At 51.1% G+C, this 20,471-nt stretch overlaps 1 protein-coding gene across 1 annotated transcript; it reads right to left on the bottom strand.

Moving 5' to 3' along the window:
* Positions 1-230: 230 nt before the first annotated feature.
* Positions 231-18,895, bottom strand: TEAD4 (TEA domain transcription factor 4; the record flags this gene model as incomplete). Its single annotated transcript, XM_084254790.1, has 8 exons — positions 231-344; positions 454-606; positions 2,157-2,297; positions 13,271-13,444; positions 14,464-14,594; positions 17,111-17,166; positions 17,576-17,619; positions 18,800-18,895. 8 exons carry the CDS (start codon positions 18,893-18,895, stop codon positions 231-233), a joined length of 909 nt encoding a protein of 302 aa, XP_084110916.1.
* Between the last annotated feature and the right edge of the window lie 1,576 nt (positions 18,896-20,471).

Below are 20,471 nucleotides of genomic sequence, written 5' to 3' on the forward strand. Positions count from 1 at the left end.
CACAGTCCCTCCCAAGGCTCAAACAGCCAGATCAGGCCCTCTGGGATACACAACATCTTGGGTTTATTTGGGACTGGGCATTGCAGGTTCAGGCACAGTTTGTTCCTGAGTAGGAATAGTCATGACCTCGTAGCCTGAGCTCTCTTAGCATTGCAGGAGGCAGTCCCTGCAGGTCCCCTCCCCGTGGCCCTGCACACACATCTCTTCCCCCTCCCTGCTCCCCAAGTCTCTTATTCTTTCACCAGCCGGTAGATGTGGTGCTGAGCCCCATGCTCGCTGGCCGACACCTCAAAGACATATGCAATGCACAGCAACGTCTCCTGCGTGTCTCTGTTGGTGACCACCTGCAGGTGAGAGGAAAGATGAGGGTTAAGATCCCTGCAGAGACATGCCAGTTACTCCACCCTCCTACGCCCTTCCTGTCCCCATCTGCAGTGTCCCCTGCTCCCCTACCTGCAAGATGGTGAAGTTCTCCAGCACACTGTTCATCATGTACTTCTCCGGCAGATGCTTCAGCTTGTGGATGAAGTTGATCATATACTCACAGAGTGGGGACCGGTGGATACGGTACGAGTAGTGGCCATTCTCATAGCGGGCATATTCCGTCTGCAGGACCCAGAGGACAGCAGGGATTTAGATCCCCTTGCACACCGCCAGCCCAGGACCAGCTCCTTAGGGAAGATCCACGACCCACTCACTCTTAAGTGGGAAGAAAAGGCAGGAGGCAGAAAGGCCCTTCACGCAGAGCCTCCCCCAGGTTGGTGGACATATTACAAGGCCTCCTCCTCCCTCAGTGCCAACCAGAGCCAGATATTGGAGGTGGAAGCTTAAAAATATGAGTACCATGGGCCTCCCCTGGTGGCGCAGCGGTTGAGCGCTGGGCTGCGAGGCTGCCCGCAGCCTCTGCAGCGCCGGTTCGTTCCCCGGCCGCCAGAGAGGGTCCCACAAAAAAAAAAAAAAAAAAAAAAATGAGTACCAGGGCCTCCCAGGTGGCACAAGGGATTAAGCATCACACTGTGAAGCAATCTGCAGCCTCGGCAGCATGAGTTTGAACCCCGGCTGGCCAGGGAACAACCCACATGGCGAGGCAGACCTCTCCTGACTCGCCCGCTGCTCCCCTCAGCAGTGTACTTCGGTCAATCTGCCTGTTCTGTTCCCCACTCTGTCTCTGGTGAATCCTCTCACCGCCCCCTCCACATCTCTAACCTGTATCCCAGCTCTGATATAAAATATAAGCATTAATAAAATCTTTTAAAAAATAACATAAAATAAAAAATATATGTATGAGTAGCAGCAACAGGCAAGAGGAGGCAGAACAGGGACTCAATCCTGGCTGCACTAACACACATGCAAGTGGGTCCGTATAGACCGGTGAAATTTCCATCAGATCGGTGGGTTGCAGCCACACCAACTCCCCAGCTGTCAACAATATACTCTAGTCATGCGAGTCATTGCCGCTGGGAAAACTGGTAAAGGGTGCGTGAGATTACAACTCCACGTGGACCCACAATGATCTCAAAATAAAAATGTAATTAAAAATAAGCAACTTTAAGGGTTTTTAAAAACCCCTATTGCCCAGATGCCACCTGAGAGGTTCTGGGGTATGTGCTGTGGAGTGGGGTGCAGGCTCCGTGCATTAGAGCTGCCCAGGTGCCATAGATACAGCCAGCAGTAAGACCCCCCCACCGGGACCAGGACGTCTCTTTGCTGGTGGCACGGCATCCAGTTTTGTTTGACAAGAAACCAAGATATTGGGCCTCCCCTGGTGGCGCAGGCGGTTGAGCGCTGCGCTGTGAAGCTGTCCGCAGCCTCTACAGCGCCGGTTCAATCCTGGCCAGCCGGAGAGAGTCCCACATGGCGTGGCAGACCTCTCCTGTCTTGCCCGCTGCTCCCCTCAGCAGTGTATTTCATCAGTGCCTGTTGTGCAACCCGCTCTGTCTCTGGTGAGTCCTCTCACCCTCCTGCGCTTCTGACTGTATGCAGTGCTTGTATAAATAAATAAAAATAAATCTTTAAAAAAAAAAGAAAGAAAGAAAGAAACCAAGATATCGTGAAGACAAGACTGCATGAATTCAGACAACTCCAGGGAAGGCAAGGATAGGGATGAAGACCGGCCCGGAGCTACAGACAGGCCTGGTCTGACAAGCATACCCTACCTCTACTTTCTCTACCACCTGCTTGCCAAAAGAGCAAACTTTGGTGGAGCAGGTGATGATCATGTTTTCTGGACTCTCGTACTGGCTGGAGACCCCGTAGAAGGAGCTGCCTTCATCCTCGATGTTGGTGTTGAGGTCTGCCTGGAAGGAGACATGGGGAAGCCAAGAAGCGAACAGGTAAGTCAGCGGGGCCCAATCCAGGAACAGAGTCAGGGCCACGGCCCAGGTTCTCGGGCCAGGAAACAATCACCAAGGCTCAAAATGAGCCTGGGCAGCAGGATCTTGGAAAATTTCTGCCTTTCTCTATTCCCAGGGCTGGTATAAAATCAGGCTGTGTGGTCTTAACAATGGAAAAAGGAAACCCTGGACTTGCACTGCTGCCTACTTAGGTACCAGCCCACCCAGCAGGAGGGGCCCTAAATTTTGTCTTTAGAGCTCCAAGTTTTATAGTTTAAGACTTGGTTCTTGTTAAACTGTAAACCTGTGAATCTATAGCTGTCATTTCTACTTTAATATGAATGAATTTATCAGATCCTTTCCAGAGTCCATTTTCAGTGTGAAGAAAGCAGGAGACAGAAAGTCAGATGAGAGGGCCTCCCCTGGTGGCACACTGGTTAAGCGCTGGGCTGCGAAACTGCCCGCAGCCTCTGCAGTGCCAGTTCAATCCCCGGTTGCCAGCGAGGGTCCCACATGGCACGTAGTCCTCTTCTGCCGCGCCCACTGCTCCCCTCAGCCATGTATTTTGTCAGTCTACCTGTTCTGTTCCCCGCTCTGGCTCTGGTGAATTCTCTCACCCTCCCGCGCTTCTGACTGTACCCAGTGCTTATATAAATAAATAAAAATTAAAAAAAAAAAAAAAAAAAGAAAGAAAGTCAGATGAGTGATGAGCAGAGAGGAGAGCAGCAGGGGAGGCCGGGTCCTTGTCTATGTCACATCCTTTGGTCCAGCTGCTCACTGGACTTTGTCAATGCTCTTTCAAAAATGGCTCCAGGGATGAGATATCTCTGGCCAGAACTGAGGCCAGCCACCCTGAACCCTGTTTCAGCCTCCAAGCCAATCCCCCAAGACTAGTGTCCTTTTCAGAAAACAAGTCTGACTGCATCACCCAGTGGTTAAAACCCTCTTGCTGAGCCCATGCATAAAGGAACACGAGTCTCAGCTATCTGCCATTCCCCACACACACTTCCCCTGCTGAAAGTGAGGCCTGTACACCTGCTGCTGCATGTTGGGTCCATGTGCAATTTTCCCTTGGAAAAGGTCAAGTCACGATTCACACATGTTCCCTATGAGGGGGATGAGGCAGGATGTCAGGCTCAGTTTGATCAACAAGGTCCCTGACCATAGGTCTGGCCCAAGATCACACAGTCGGTAAGTGACAGGCCCAAGGCTCACCCCAACCCAGCAGAGGCAGAGAGCGCCCCAGGAAAGGGAAGGAGTCACTGGATGAGGCAATGCAGTGCCTTGGAGACTCTGACATAAATGTGTATTTGTGAAGCCATGAGCCACTTAGGAGTCTCCACCCTCAGAATCACCCCATCTGAACCAGGGGTGCTAACAGAGCAACTTAAGACTCAGAAGAAATGCACAGACATATTACAAAAGGCTTATTCTCAGGGTGTCGCTTCTGCTCCCTCCTACTCACATTGTTCAAAATCACTGACCAGCTGAACCCAGAGAGCAGTCCTGTCCGTGCCGGGGGCAGGGAGAGAGCTAGAGAAAGATTCTGACCTGAAGGACTCTTCTGCATAAAGCCAGGGGGATCCTCAGAACCTCAGGAAGGTTCTGGCACCATTCAGAGGATGTTCCATCATTACTCTTCTCTCCTTCAGGGGAAGAAACTTTCCAAGAGGAAGAATGTGCCCTAGACTGGCAGGGGGTGGTAACCTCCTCTGGCACAGGAGAAGTATTCTGGAGCCACAGAATGCTGAGAAACCTGTATTTACTATTGTGAATCGACTACAACCAAAAAAAGCAGATTATGGAACAGAACAAGGATGTGTTGGTTTTTTGAAGAGAAAAAGGAAAGGCTTTACAATGGCTTTAATGAGGCCATTTGGAAGAAAGGGAACACTGGGATTCTAACACATTCAAGCCAGCACTCAACCTCAGTGCTGCGAACACCCTCCACTCCCACTTCCCCATCATGGGGCTGGCCTCAGTCTCCCCATTCTGTGGTGGGGGTGGAGCAACGCAGGCAGGATCCCCAGCAGAGGTGGACCAGGCCTTGCTCAAGGTCTCACAGCTACACAGCAGGTGGGGGATCCAAAACCCAGCTCTCTGTCCTAGTTCCTCTATTGAGTCATATTCTCCTTCTAGGAGGCTTGGTCAGAAAAGGGGATAGAGGTCAGCTTGTGCCTTCAAGACATGCTGCAAGGGGCCTCCCCGGTGGCCTAGGGCTTAAGTCTCACGCTATTGCCACCATGGCCTGAGTTCGACCTCCGGCCAGGGAGATGACCCACATGGTGCAGCAGATCTCTCCTTTCTCACCTGCTGTTCCCCTCAACCATGTATTTCAGGAGATCCACCTGTTCTGTTCCCCACTCTGTCTCTGGTAAATCCTCTCAACCCTGCACCTCTGGCCTATACACCTCAGTTGGCCTATACAACCTATGCACCTCAGTCCTTCTGTGCAAAAAAAAAAAAAAAAAAAAAAAAAAAAGGACATGTAGCAGATAGAGGCACAAGGCAGAAACATAGAGCATGTCTGTGAAAAAGCTAACAGGAAGCCCAGCGGCTGAACATGGTGGGCCAGGGTGGTGGAAGGGTGCAGCCAAGGGGCCAGGCAAGGGTCTCAAGTGATCTCTAGACTTCAGTCTCTGCCAGGCCCCTGCTGATTCCTCCTGGACCCATGACCCACCAACCTCACGTCTTGCTAGGCCCTTCCCTTAGTGTTTTTTTTTTTAAACCAACTCACTTTTATTCCTCAACTGCATCCTAAGCACTATATCCACACAATCAGAGACTTTATTTTTTCTGATACATATGAAAATAATTACAAAAATACTCAAGAAGAAATGTTCGTTCATGTACCACCCAAAATAACGCTGCTCCTCGGGCTCAGGCAGGACCAGCCAAACCCAGCCCTCTTCCCAGCACACAAAGGGAGCAGCTGCTGCTGCCCCAGCACCCTGCAGCGATCTGAACCTGCCTTCCACTGCCCTGAGCTGGCAGATGGCCTTGGCCCCTTACAGATGGTAAGCAACCTGGAGGCAAGAAGTAGTAAGCTCTCCCCAGGGCTTAGCACTGCTGGTACTGGGAGGCCAGGGACCTTCAATGACGGCTGCTGTTCAACCTTTCACCTCTTGGTGGTGCTGATGAGGAGTGGTTCCCTGGTGGCAAGGAGGGACTTACCACCTCTTGCCTCCTGGAGAATCCTCTGGAACCCCACCTCCACCAGCAGCTCAAATACACCCTTGATCATGTCATAATTTCCCCACTCACCCCAAGAAATGGAAACACTGCTCTCACAAAATTTATAACCGGTGGGAGAGCCAAGTGGACTTCGTTGGAGCTGCTGGTTGGGCTGACAGTCCGAAGCTGGCCCCAGAACAGCCCCAGGCTTCCATTCACAGACCCAGGAGTGCTGGTGACACAGACAATGCACCCCAGTGCCTTCACTTTGTCCTTAGTGCCCCAGACACCTAATTACAACCCCACCCTTTCTCCTGTAACTATTGTTCAGGCACTTCCTGCCCACCTATCTCCCCACTCTAAAGACTCCTCCAAACAAGCCTGCCTCTCTGCTTTCTCAGCCTGAAAAGAGCTGCCCTCCACATCACCCAGAGGGTGCCGCTCACCACCCTACCCTCTGAATGCCCCTTGATCCCCTCCCTCCATCCTATTCATAGCTGCGGTGGGGTGGGCAGCTCACAGGCTGTGCTGAAGGAGCAGGTGTGGGGGATCGGGTGACTGACAGATGAGCAGGGACAGCCGCAGGCAGCCAGGGGGGCAGGGGCCTGAGGGGCTCAGATTCATTGTCATGTGCTGGTATGTGCCTGGGAGAAATGTCAGGGCGCACAAGGGAACAGCAGGCTGGGATGGGAGGATGATTCAGGGCATGCGCCTCACGGCCTCAGATCAGCTCTACCCAGCATTTTCAATGTACAGACTGGTGTTAAAGGCCAAGAGTCCCCTCCCGCACCCCAGGGACAGAGGTGGCCTCTGCTGGTCACACATATTCTGGGGGAGGAGAGAGGGGCTTCAGCTTCTCAGGCCTGCTCCAGACCCCGCAGACTGCATCCAGGGAGTACAACCTCACCGCTCCACCCTTCTAGCTCCCAGATGCCACTGCCAGCTGGAAATGCTTTGTCCTGGCAGTCCATGCACCTACGAATGACTGTTGCCGTCCCATCAAGAACAGTAACTTCCGGGGGTGAGGCGGGGAGCGATCAAAGTCCCATTCCCCGAAACAGGCTGTGTTCTGATCAACTCTGCCACATGTGTTCCAGGCTTGGGAGCTGGGGCCGAGACAAGCACAGGGCAGGAAAAGAAAGGACGGCTCTGGGGAGACAGCATTGTTCCTTTGCCTGAACAGTTTCCTTCGCGATTGTGTGTGGCCAGTCACACATCAGCGGATGGCAGGGGAGGGAGTGACACAGCCGGGGCACGGGAGAGGAGGTTCCAGATGGCTAGGGAAGCAGGATCTGAAGGCTGTACGGATCCCATGACTGACCAGAAGTCTCCTGCTTAGCAAACGGAGGCATTTACTTTGCAAGCACCATGGATCTGTGCTGCCCTGGGGCCTCTGCCCACCCCACACAGGAGGAACAGAGACGAGATGACAGACAGCCAGGTGCCCAGACCTCCAAGATGCCCCATTTCAGATTTCACCCATCCTCACCTTGCCTACTCTGGCATGGGGAGGGCCCAGTTCTCAGAGCTCAGGCCCAGGCAGAGAGGAGGCAGGCACACAGGGGGCCTTCACTGCCTGCTGCCCCCAGGCATATCAGGGTCCTCAGAAGGGCAGCTCCTGGGATGCCCTCAAAAACAAACTCTGATTTGGCCCAGAGAAGCCAAGATCTGGGAGGGCTTCATTTGTAGCAAACCACATTCCCCTCTCTGGGGCTTACTATCCAGCACCCTGAGATTCAGTCTGGATTCTCTACTCGGAATGTGAACTCCTGGAAGACAGGTCATGGCAGGCCCACAGAGCATGGAGCCTGAAGGCCTCCTGGAAAACCTGCCTAATGATGCTCCTTAGCACCATGGCCCCATATTCCCTCCTCAACTCCAGCCCTATCTCTCTAGAGAGTCAGAAGGAAGGAAAAGACATGGGCTCTGAGCATGCTGGAGAAGAACAGTCTAGTTCCTGCCGCCTGTCAACATTAGTCCCCAGGCAGGACAGCCCTCCCCTCTTGTGGGCAGGGGAGGCTGAAATCTAGAAAACCTGAGAAATCCAACAGCCCAGCTGGATGCTGACTGCACAGCGAGGCTGCTCTCTACATGCTCCACTATCTGCTGTTCTGTGGGGACTCATGCATTCTCTTTTCAGACAATCCAGAGCTTACCCCAAGAGGAACAGGGGAGCACTGGGCCGCTATGTAGAGGGCACCCCAGATTCTATGCGAGGTGAACAGTCTCATACAGTGGCTCCAGGCACACACCCTGCAGCCAGACCATCTGGGTCTAAACTCTGGGTCTGCCACTATGAACTGGGTGACTCTGGAGTCGTTTCACCTCCCATGCCTCAGTTTCCCCTCTACGCAATAAGTTGTGGGCTCTATCTACCTTTGGGGATAAGGCAAGGATGAGTCAATAGGTGTTAAGTGAAAAACAGTGCCTGGTGTGCTTTCTCACCACCTGCTCGGACCTAGTTCCCAGCGTACATACAGGAAAGAGGCCCACCCTGGCTGGCCCTTGTTCAGTCTATGCCTCAGCTTCCTCCCATTTATAAGATGAGAGGCCTAGGGTGGTTCTCATCTGGATAGTGGCTAGAATACAGAATATTATCGCCAACTAAAAGAAATGGAAAGAGCCCCCAAAATGCTATCTGCTCCCTCCAGAGTAGTGTTCCTATAAATGCCTCTTGCCACTGCTTACCAGGCCTCCCTTCTAACCCTAAACTGCACCCTCAGGGAGCTGAGCTAGAGCTAGAAGAGGTTCACAAATCACCCCATCTAACTCCTTCCTCTGAGTCAAGGATAAGCCTGGACTAGCTTGGGAGACTGGCAGCCAAGCAGCACTGAACAGAGGGTGTAGGGTACCCCAACAGAAAGGCCAGGAACCCCTTCGACACACATCAGAAGAGGAGCAGCTAGTGTAGCAGTGTGAAATGGCACAGCACAGCCTCATGGCTCCGACTCCCATGTCCAGTGAGAATGGGAGAACAAGGAGAGGAAAATGTGAGATGGGTTAAGCCCTTCCTGAATGCGAGACGGGCATCCTGCTCATACACCCTAAAGCCACCCTTTCTGGCTGAGGTCCTAAAGATGCTGACGTCTATTGTGTGGCCTGCATTAAAGAAGTCTCCTACTTGCTTCTGGTCTGGAAGGCTGATTTAGCCAACTAAGGACAACTCTAGCCCTGCCACGCCCTGTTTAGAACCTTCAGCGATTCCTTATAAAGAAAAGGGAAGGCAAATATGTAATAGATGTGCACTATTTGCCCCTCTACACACAAAACAGACATAACCAGTCAATTCAGCATTTTCTCCCTCTAGATCTTTCTCAATCCAGCCTTCCAAAATAATGACGACTAGTGATTAGCAGAAATACTCAGGTTAAAAACCATTTTCTTGGACAACTGGATAAAGTGGGAGACTCACCACACAAGTTCCTTTTTCCCTGTTCCGGAGAACCAACTAGAATGATGAGAGTTCAACAAATTCTATGAAACTGAAGGCTGACCAGAACAAGAATGGATCACTTACTCATTTGTAAGCAGAAGTTAAAAAAAAAAAAAATCATAGATACAGAGAACAAATTGATGGCTGCCAGAGGTGGGGGCTGCCACCTCACCACAGGGAAAATAGGTGAAAGATGCCAAAGGGGCAAAATTCCAGTTATAAAATATGTATCATGGGAATATAATGCACAGCATAGTGACATATTTAATAGAATTGTATTGCACATTCAAAAGTTGCTGAGAGTAGATCTTAATAGTTCTCATAAGAAAAATAATTTTTATAACTATTTATGGGAATGGATATTAATAAACTCATTGTGGTGATCACTTTGCAATATATACAAATATCAAATCATTAGGTTGCATACCTGAAACTAATGCAATACTCTGTATCAATTATTCCTCAATCAAAGAAAAAAATGTATGGGCCCAAAAATATGGCCAATGTTTATAGACATTTGAGAAAACCTTCCAACTTGAAGGGAGGCCAAATCAGGAAAAAAAAAGAATTAAAAGAAAACAAAAAAGGAATCAGAAGAAAATTTTAAAATAACATACTTCCTATCCCAAGAAAGAGAAAAATTATATCCATCAAGCAATATCAGGACTGGAAAAAAAAACACTTAAAAATTAAAAATTTTACAATCAAAATTAAATATTAGACAAGGGGCAGAGAATGTGACAGTTCGTTACTCTAATTCACCATTAACTGTAGGATAAGCCATGGTTTTATGAACCACTAAGAAAGAAAAATGCCATCAACTGAACTACATGTCAGCAATTCAAAGACATCTATTTTCTTTTATACTAATAGAAACCCAATTTTTTTTAGAATGACAATTCACTCAACTGAGAGAGTATACTGCCATGACTCCTTTGCAGCTAGGTACAACCACACAATTACTACTAAGTGTTTTGTGGAAATTCCAAGAAGGGTCCTTAAAAGGAACTAAGTTGGCTTCCTCCTTCTTCCTGGTGCCTGGAATATGGATATAATGGCTGGAACCCCAACTGCCACGTGCCTTGAGGACTGAAGCCACGTGCTTAGGGTGGCAATTATCAGAGAGGGGTCAGACCCCTGATGATTTCATGGAGCTATTGGACTATCCCTGGGCCGTCTACCTCCAAACTTAGATTACATGAGAGAAAAACAAGCTATTTATGCCACGATTACCTGAGGTTTTATGTAATATGCATTCAGATATACTCTTAAATAATTCAAAAGAATGAAAAGATTAAGTCAAGGAAATCTCCAAGAAAATGAGTTGGAAAAAAAGAAATTGTAAAAATCAGAGAGGGCAAGTTCAGGAGATCCAACATCAGACTAAGAAGGTTCCCTGGAAAAGAAAACAGAGAAAACAGAACAAAAGACATAAGTACATTTTCCAAAACTGAGAATCTATAATATAATTAAAAGTGCCTACCAAGTTCCTGGCTCTAAAAAAGAAAATTGAAAAAAAAAAAAAAAAAAAAACAAGCATATCACACAGTTCAGAAACAATGAAAACCAAGTTACATAACACAGGAGACAGAATTCCAGCTACCAGAATGCTCATGTTAGAAGACACTGGAACTGTACATTGAAAGTGATTCTTGAAAATCATTTCTAGGGACGATTTATTTGTGATCTAGATTCTACAGCCAGTCAAGCTATCAGTTAAGTAACAAAAAAAAAAAAAAAAAAAGAAAACATTTTAAAGGCAAAGATTTGGAGCATTTATCTACCACACGTTTCTTGGGAAGGTAGTAGAGAATATGTTCCAGCAAAATGAGGGGGGCACCAGAAAAAGAGAGAAATAGGATAGGAGCTCTAGGAAATAGGAGAATCAACATAGGTGGTCTCAGGATTACAGCTGAGGCAGTCTGGAGAATAACCAGTTAAAACTGGAGGACAGGGCCTCCATGGTGACCGAGGGCTTAAATCTCAGCACTATCCCCTCTACAGCCTGAGTTCAAGCCCAGCCAGGGAGCTGAACCACATATGGCACAGCAGACCTCTCGTGTCTCACCCGCTGCTCCCCTCAGCAGTATATTTCAGTAGATCTGTCTGTTCTGCTCCCCACTCTGTCTCTGGTGAATCCTCTCACAAACATACACACCCCCCCACCTCTGGTCTACACACCAGTTCTTATATGCATAAATAAATAAAAATAAATCTTAAAAAAAAACTATACTTAAAAACCGGAGGAGAACAGAGGCATCTGGAGGAAGCTCTCTAGGAGAAAGGGGGAGTTGATAGGTTATCTGACACAGGTTTGAGCATTTGAAGAGAAAATTCTTTTTTAACTTCATTTGGTGGTTATGATGGAACAATTAGTAAAATTTTAATAAGATTATTTAAAAATATGCAAGCAAGACCACCATTTATTTGTGGGGAAAAAATAAGCTCTGTACCAGAAATGAAATGTAATCCTAATACACTTCCTGACTCTGGTGGTCAATCTACTCTATCAAAAAATGTAAATATTTTGCTGCTTAATTAAATTATATGACAAGTAGTTATTATATTGAAATGACAAAGGGAACACGATATAACACACTTACGGTTTTACTACCGTAATGGAATAAACACACAAAGTCATAGTCATGTTATCAAGGTGTAAGCACATTATTTAGAACTAAGGACATAAAACCCAGAATAACCAGCAATAATTTAATTACCTCTGGAGATGGAGCCAGGATTAGGAAACACTGGGGGAATAATCTGATGCTTTTCATTCTCAGGTTCTTGGTATGAATTAATAATATATAACTATGGGCCTCCCTGGTGGTGCAAGGGGTTAAGATGCAACCTGTGAAGCTATTGCAGCCTCTGCAGCACGAGTTCGATCTCCACCCAGGGAGATACCCACATGGCGCAGCAAACCTCTCCTGACTCACCTGCTGCTCCCCTCAGCAGTGTATTTCAGTCAGTCTGCCTGTTCTGTTCCCCACTCTCTCTGGTGAATCCTCTCATCCTACACACCTCTGGCCTGCACCCCAGTTCTTGTGTGCATAAATAAATAAATCTTTAAAATATATAACTAAGAACATGCATTGATTTAAAAAATATTACCTATTTTTCATCGAGTATAGACTAAAACCCAGACCGCAGGATCAGGACCTTCCAGATCCTAACTCACCTTTCCAGTTTCCTTTGCTATTATCCCCTCCCCTGACCAGAGCCACTTCCTTCTGCCTCCTCCAGGCTGAAACAGCCTTTCCTGGCCTCTGCCTAATAGATCTTGCCCATTCCCTAGGGGCCAGGGTCCAACTTCCATCCTTTGCAGAACAAGTTGTCTTACACAGTGCAAAGTCAAAGCACCTTAAAGATTGGGGACCGGGGGCTCAGTTCTAGCACTTACATCTCCTGGAGAGCCCATCCTACGGACTGGCAGTGAGATCCAGAGGAGATGCCCCTGCCAGCGGCTGTCAGCCACACGGAACTCACAGATACATCAACTGTGGTGTGGCTGTTTCTATTTCCAGGAAAAGTGAAGCTTTCAGATATCAAGACTGTCTGGGACCAGAATCTCTGCATTGTCTCCTGGGCACTGGAAGAGGATTGTGGGTAAAGCCACCCAGGCCCATTGCCCATGCTCTCAACTATTCCAAGGCTCCAACAGCTGAGCCAGAAGGAATTCCTGCACTTCCTCACCTCTTAGTGTGCACTTGTCTGACTCTCTTCCCACATCCTTTTCCCATGTGTGGAATGTAATCTCCCAGAGCAGATACTATGCCTTCTGGTCTTAGAGGGGAAGTCTCAAAAGGAGGGGTGATCTCCACATGGCACTTGTCAGGGGTGGAGGGGAAGGCAGCAGCATAAACCCACGTTTATGGCTTAAGCTGCTTGAGAAGTTGGCTGAGTGTTTCTCTTGGGGTGACCTATCCCAACCCCTACAATTCATTCTCCAAGGCCTGTCTCCTCCAACATGCCATGGCTCTTGAGGACCTGCTCCAGGCCCTGAAACCAATCCAGGGTTTGCCATTCAGGATGGGGGCCTAGGGGTCCATATTGGGCCTCATGTCCTCCTCAGGTCCCCAATGGGCCTCCTTCCCATTCCACAGCCCCCCGACCAGGTGTGGGGCTGCCTTTACCGCAAATGAGGAAAAGGGCCGCCTTCTATCAGCTCAGCTCTCTGAGCCCATGGGACCCACACCTCATCTCAGCCCTTCAACACCAGATGGACACTTGCTCCTCCTGTCCCGAATTTCCACCCATGCCCACTCTTCCTCCTCCTCCTCGCTATCATCGACCTACGAGGAGGAACATGAGTTTATCCAGGGCTTACCCAGAACTTCACAAGAAAGAAGGCATTGGAAGGTCCTCGTTCAAAAAGCTCCTTGAGCCCACCCTTTTTCTCCGGGAATTTGTCATAGATCTGGCGGATGTCCACGGCTTCGAGGTAGGGGTCACTGTAGCTTGGGCTGGACTGGCCAATGTGAACGAACAGGTGCTTGTTGTACTGTGGAGAGAACAGTGGTTGTATTGGGGTTGGGGGAAAGAGGGGGGCAGCAGGGCAGATGGAGAACAGAGAAGAGCTCAGATTCCAGCCATGTGACCTGCAATAACCAGCTTCACCTCCCAAGCCTGTTTCCCCAGTGGGAATGGGAGACAGTAAAGGGATTAACAGCAAAGCCAAGACACCGAGTCTGAAGCACATTCCAGGTGCTACTAGGCACCTAGTAGGTACTCAATAAATTGGGTGTTGTTACTGAATTGTCCTTAGTCCAGGCTCCATGGTTAAATACCCTTAAGCACACCACTTTCTATCTTTGGGTGTCTTTTATCTCATCCGCAATGCAATGAGAAGGTGTTTTCAAACTGTGCTCCACTCTTGCGGCTGGAGGAGGGGGTGCCCTCATAGGCATGCTGCTACAATCCAGGGTAGCAGGGTATGCACCCAGGGCTTTGAGTCAGCATCTGTTTGGTTAATGGGTTCCTCAGGTAAAAAAAAAAAATAAGTTTGAAACTGTCAAAGTGAAATGTCTGTGAAGTTCCTTGTCAGCCCGCCTCCTCCAGGTGCTACTCCGACCTCTGCAGGTAATGCTGGCCACCCAGGACCCGGGCACTGTGGGGCTGGGGCGGCTGTGCTCCCTGCTAGAGGTTCAGAGGAAGCAGGTCAGACACAGGAGGCTCCTCGGCTTCCTGCCTTCTGCTCACAGCCACAGGGAAGGGGCTGAAACAGCACGGGGTGGGGGAGGGGCTGGGCACGAGCTGGGATGGGCAAAGAAACCTGGGGGTGGGTATCTCTGGGATGGGGATGATAAAGCATACAAGGAAGTGAGGAAAGAGGAGAAAGATGGAGTAAGAAAGGGAAGGGAAAGAGGCATGTCAACGGAAGGCAAGGTTGGAAGGAACATGGAACTACATTAAGCCCAGGAATAGAGCAGGGCAGAGGGCAGGGAAGGAAGCCAGAAGCAGGTATGAAAGAGCTGGAACAGGTGCCTGCAGGACGTGCCGCCAGACCCAGGTAGGACCTACCGTATCAGGGTCTTGCTGTTGCTCCAGGAAGGCAGAGAACTCCAACATCCAGAGCTTGGAGCTGGCTACGCTGCGGCCCTGCCACGGGGGTGCCGGCGGCGACGGGGCGGGTCCTGCAGGAGTCTCAAACCCTGTGTGCAGCAAGGAGGCACGTGGGAAGCTGTCCTTGCCCTCTGCAAGGACCCTGGCCCACGCATGAGACTCCATGCTGGCAAGTGGATCTCTGCCTCCCAGATCTGGGCCTCCAAGCAGGGGTGATGGAAGGAGGGCAAGGATCTGGCTAGAGCATCCAGGAGCAGGCCCTGGTGGGGACAGCTGAGCTGGGCACTACTCACTCCTGGGAGAGCGGATGCTGGCTTAGGGCTCTTAGAATGGGCACTGCTAGGTTCTGCCCTTGAGGAGCCCCTAGGGCCGCTAGGGCAATGACCAGGAAAATGATCACAATGATGTGAAAGATATGTTTCCTTTTGGGGTCCCCAATGTCTCTCAGGCCCTGAGAACAGTGCCTGGCCCAGAACAGGCACTCGATGCACGCTGGCGAATAATGACAAAATGCGTGTGATAAAATCTGATGAGGTGTGCAGTCAGCACCACAGAGGAGATCCAGGCCCACCTGTGGGGATGGGGTGGGGGGTGCAGTAACTTTTTCCAGAAAAGGTGACATCTGAGAAAAGTGCAAGTAGGAGGAACAGGTGAGGACAGGGACGGGCATCCAAGCAGAGGGCACAGCAGCGGCAAAGGCATGGGACTGTGACGAGCTGCACGAGTTGGGAGCTCAGTCTTGGGTAGAGCTGGAGAGAGGGCAGGAAACAATGCTATGGAAATGGGCCTCGGTAGCAGGGTTGAGATGACTGCAGCCTGAGAGTTGAGGACTGAGGGGCTCAAGCAGAGCAGTGAAATGACCAGCTCTGCATTTCTGAAGGGCCCCACTCTCCGCATGGAGGAAGACCCTGCAGAGGAGGTAGACCAGGAGCAAGGTCCTTGCAGAACCTTTCCCAACGGAACAACACAGAAGGCCTGAGCTGAAGCTGTGCGGTGGGATGAGAGGAGGGGACCGAGCAGGGACCTGGTGGGAGCCAGCCCAGGACTGGGTGACTGGTGGTCGCAAGAGCGCAGCAAGGCACGGCGCAGGGGCCCTGAGGCAGGTAACTCAGCAGCACACGGAGGAAGGAGACAGAAAAGAAAGAGAGGGAGGTGGCGGACTGTGCTGGACACAGCGGCTCCATCAGTCCTGCCCAGCTCAGCACTGCTTGCTGAGAGCCGGGCACCCTCCACCGAAGACACAGCCAGTCACAGCTCTGCCCCAACACACAATGAAACGTCAAGTGCTAGATGGAGGGTTACAGAGTGCTGGGGCGGAGGGGGCAGGAGGTCTACCTGGGGGGGGCAGGGTAGAGAAAGTGGGAGCCACAGTCCAGAGGCGGGAAGCAGGGGAGGAGAGAAAGCTGAGGTTAACAGGAAGAACCAAAAAATTCCACCACGGAGCTCAGCTTGTATCCTGGAGGCACCAGGCTCCCGAAGGACTTTAAACCTCAAAGCAGCATCAGCGTAGTGAGGGCGATGTTTTAAAAAGATCCCTTGTGGCACAAGGGGTTAAGCACCATACTACGAAGCAATCTGCAGCCTCTGCAGCACGAGTTCGATCCCCAACAAGCCAAGAAGGAACCCACATGGCGCAGCAGACCGCTCCTGTCTCGCCCGCTGCTCCCCTCAGCAGTGCATTTCAGTCAGTCTGCCTGTTCTGTACCCTCCTCTGTCTCTGGTGAATCCTCTCACCCCTTGCACCTCTGGCCTGTACCCCAGCTCTTGTATGCATAAATAAATAAATCTTTAAAAAAAAAAAAATCACTGGGATGAGACAGGGTGAGAGAAGACAAGACAGGGGAACCACAGCTGGAGAGGAGGCTGCTGCAGACATGCCTGCGGGCACTCGGAGGGCTGAGCACAGCCAGGCAGTTCAGAGAAAGGAGAGGCGGACCAGAGGGTGGGCTGCAGGGGCTGGGGACCTAGGAGTGGAGAGGGCTGCCCACAGAGGGAAAGCCAGGCCTGAGTAGTCAGGGAGTCATTCCCAAGTCAGAAAAGGGAATTAAGGGCAAGGCTTCTGTCTGGCCCTGCAGCATTAGCAGGAACAGAGACAGAGATGGTCATCTGAGCGGTTGGGGAGGGGTCCCTACAGCCGCCCAGCCCCACCTTCCGCCCTTTGCCAAGCTCTGAACGCCCACCCCACCCATGCCCCAGGCCTCTCTCTAGAAGAGGTGCCTCTGCGAGCAAGGGGCACTGAGCTAGAAAGCTGTGCTCTTCTCACACTCCCATTTTGAAGGAGAGGATGATAGCATCACCCAGAGGGAGTCATCCCAGGGAGCAGGCACTGCCCTCTGAACTCTGGAAGACTGAGGCTGACCTGGATAAACACGGACCACTTACTCACTTGTAAGTTGGAGTATGCACCCCGCGAGTCCTGGGCCAGCTGGAGCACAGCAATCAGGGCACAAAGAGGTGTGTGTGCTGGGGGAATGTTATGGGGTGGATCAGGGGGACTAGGATGTAAGGTCTGAGCACATACCAAGGAACCATCTAAGGGGGGCTGGGACATGGGGTGGACGCCGAGAGTGCCATGTGTGCAAGGAAGCCATGCACAGCCACCCACCTGGCAGAGGCAGCGCAGGCTGGACATTGTAGGTTTGTTGAGAGAAAGGTTTCACACTGCGGGAGACAGAGAGAGGAGGTATAAGCCTGGGGCAGAGTACAGCCCGGAAGCCTCGGGCAGGACCCTCCCCTCCAGCGGTCAGGGTGTGCCCATCCTAGTCGTGGAGGTTTGACCCCCCCCACACACCCCCTCCCTAGTAACTCTCTAGGTCCCATTCCTAGCGTCCCTCTCTTGGACTCCCAAGCTCTGGCCCTGCCAGACATTGGGACAGACTGGAGCTTTGGCTTATGCCAGTCCAGGGTGTCTCCCCTGGAGACGGAGCTGATGCCCGAGTACAGGAGAGCTCCACCCCTGAGCTCAAGGCCATCCTGACTGGTCCACCCTGGGGTCAGCGACAGCTGCCTGAGTTCACGGGCTCCAGTTTAGGTGGTGGAGCCGGAAGCAGCAGCGGCCGGCCATACTCACTCGTGGGATGTTCCGGCTTGGCCCGGCAAAGCTCCTTGCCAAAACTGAGGAGGCAAAAAGGACAGAGTCAGCACGAGGGCTGGTGTGAGGAGTGGGGGCAATATGAGGCTGAAGGTCGAAGCCAGTGGGGAGCAGGGAGAGAGGTGAACTAGTCTAGTGCTAGGCTGGAGCAGAGTCCCAAGTATTTTAGAGAAGCACCAGCTCTGGTGCACACAGTACACCCTTCCCCTGGACACAGATGCACGGCACATGCAGCATACAAGGCCCTGAGTGGTCCTGCAGTCAAGAAATCTACTTAGGGGGCCTCCCCGGTGGCGCAGCGGTTGAGCACTGAGCTGCAAACCTGCCCGCAGCCTCTGCAGCGCCAGTTCGATCCCCGGCCGCCGGGTGAGGGTCCCACATGGCGCGCAGACCTCTCCTGACGCCCGCTGCTCCCCTCAGCAGTGTACTTCGTCAGTCTGCCTGTTCTGCTCCCCGCTCTGGCTCCAGTGAATTCTCTCACCCTCCCACGCTTCTGACTGTACCCGGTGCTTGTATAAATAAATAAATTAATTAAAAAAAAAGAAAGAAACCTACTTAGGTCTGGGTGTCCCCAGCACACTCATGCACAGGCTCCCTCTGCCCTAGTCCACACCCCCGTGGACTAGTGGGAAAGGCTGCACTCACCACGCACGGGCCTCCTGCCCCTGCTCACAGGCCAGGGCGCTGTGTGGGTCATACAGAAGACCCACTTAGCCCCCACGGCCAAGCAAAACCTGTGAGGAGAGTCCCATAGACAAGGAGCCTTTGGGGGCCATTCCAAAAGTATGACCAACACAGCCATGGCCGAGAAATTCTCATTCAAACCAGTCTAATCCAAACCTGGACATCAGTCCCCTCCAGGTGGGAGGGCAGCGCTGAGCAGAGGAGGATACTCAGGCAGCCCCTCGTCTGCAGCCGGGCCACCTGACACTCAGCTACCGACGCCAGTTAATGCAGCAGCTGTCCCCAGTGAAAGGCCTGCTGTGCCACCGCCAGTATCCCCAAGAAGGTGGTTCCGACACTAGTGGGGTCGTGACTGCGTGACCCCTCAGTCCTTCATCCCTCCTTCCCCCTGGCTCTCCTGGCCTGGAGGACTCAAGAGAAACAAGTTTGGTCTGGCCAGTGCTTCAGGCGCTGCAGAAGGGAGAGGAGTGAGAAGGACAGAGCTTGGCTTGGCCTCGGGCTCCAGGCAGCCCCACTTACCCCCGAGACTGCTGGGTAGCCTGGGCCCCGGGTGAGGGTCATTTTACTGTGGAAGGCTGTGGCGGAGATGATCTGTGCGGACGACATGGTAGCCATGCTCTGCAGGGCCTTGTCCTTAGCTGCCTGATCCTGGGGGAAGACATTGGAAGGGAGGGCCTCAGCGGTGGTCACTCAGACGAGGCGGGGTCCGAGCTTGTGGTCAGGGAAGCTGTCCCACTGTTTGTGGCCAGGGCCCTGGAAGAGGCCCCAGGGACCAGGTTTAAGTCCTTGAAGTGTTGTTAACTTGTTCTGTGACTAAGTGCAAATCACTTGGTTTCTCTGAACAGTTTCCTCATGCATCAAAGGGGCATACTATTGGCCTTGCCTATTTTATAGGCGCTTAAGGAGACTTCGCAGGCCTTATCTTTCATTTTACTAACCAGAAGAACATCTTGAACAGAATCACGTCCAGTAATTTCTACTCAAGCATCTTGGCTGCTAACATTTGCAAACTAATTGGCCATCAGGCAATTTTGCCACAGAGGGACATTTAAAAGGATACCACGAAAAATGAGAACAGTACAAAAATTTATTTTGTTTTGTGGACTGTAACTAAACACTTGTCTTCCAAGTCTTTCTTCCCTTCACAGTATTCCACATTATATTTTCAGTAACCAACTTTACTCTAAGGGTGAAATCAGAGAGTGTCAAGTGACTCACATACTACTAGCCTAGAAAAGAACACATCGGCTTGCAGAGAGTTGGTTTCTTATTTCATCAAAGGAGAAATGGAGCCAAACTTACAACTCACTGCTTATTTTTTCTGTTTGGCAGAACTGCCTGGTAGCCAGTTACTCATGTGGCATATGTGCTTGCAGCAGAACTGCCCAGAACCCTTGAGAACAGGGACCCATTAAGCCCTGCTCCCCTCCAGACCACTCATGGTTCTCACACCCTGCCTTATAGTAGATGAGGCATAAATATCTGTTGGATCCTCCTGGGGTGGGCAGGAGCGGTCATTTTGGGTCACGGCAGGCAAGGGACACTCTCCTGGGCCTCTCCTACAGGTCTCCTCCTGCCCTGTGGCCACTTGTGACAGTCACTCCCCTTTCCATGTCAGCACCCCCTGTCTGCCCTCCATGGGGACGAAGACCCCAAAGAATGGGTCCAGCCTGCACAGGCTCTGTTAATAAGCACTCAGGAACACATTAGTTAGGAACACACAGCACTATGACACTGGTAACAGCAGTAATAATAATGTCTTATACTCGTATGAGTATGAGTCCTATCCCAGACTCCCCAACCCCCAAAGTCTTCAAAAGCAGCAAGGCAACATGTTGTATGTGAAAAAGTATATGGAGAATTATATATTTAACCAAAATAAGACCGCATACAAGGACTGGAACACTCAGCTTCATTGAGGCTAAAAGGTTGGATCATGTCAACTCAAAAAATCTCCGATTAGAAACCCTATGTGTTTATGATGAATGTTTTCAGAGGGAAAACCAGTCATTATTTAGTAATGAACTTAGACCCAGACCTGTCCCGAGTGACAAGCAAGCTGGTGAGTGACAGGTCCCTGCAGCTCACAGGTGCGGTGGGGGAAGATCCCACGCGGCCCTGCCATAGCCTGAGGAGGCATGACAGGGCCGTGAGGCTCCAAAGGACTGAGGAGTCCAGGTGAGGCGCGGCT

This window comes from Talpa europaea, assembly GCF_964194135.1.
Source record: "Talpa europaea genome assembly, chromosome: 15".
Classification (NCBI taxonomy): Eukaryota; Metazoa; Chordata; class Mammalia; order Eulipotyphla; family Talpidae; genus Talpa; species Talpa europaea.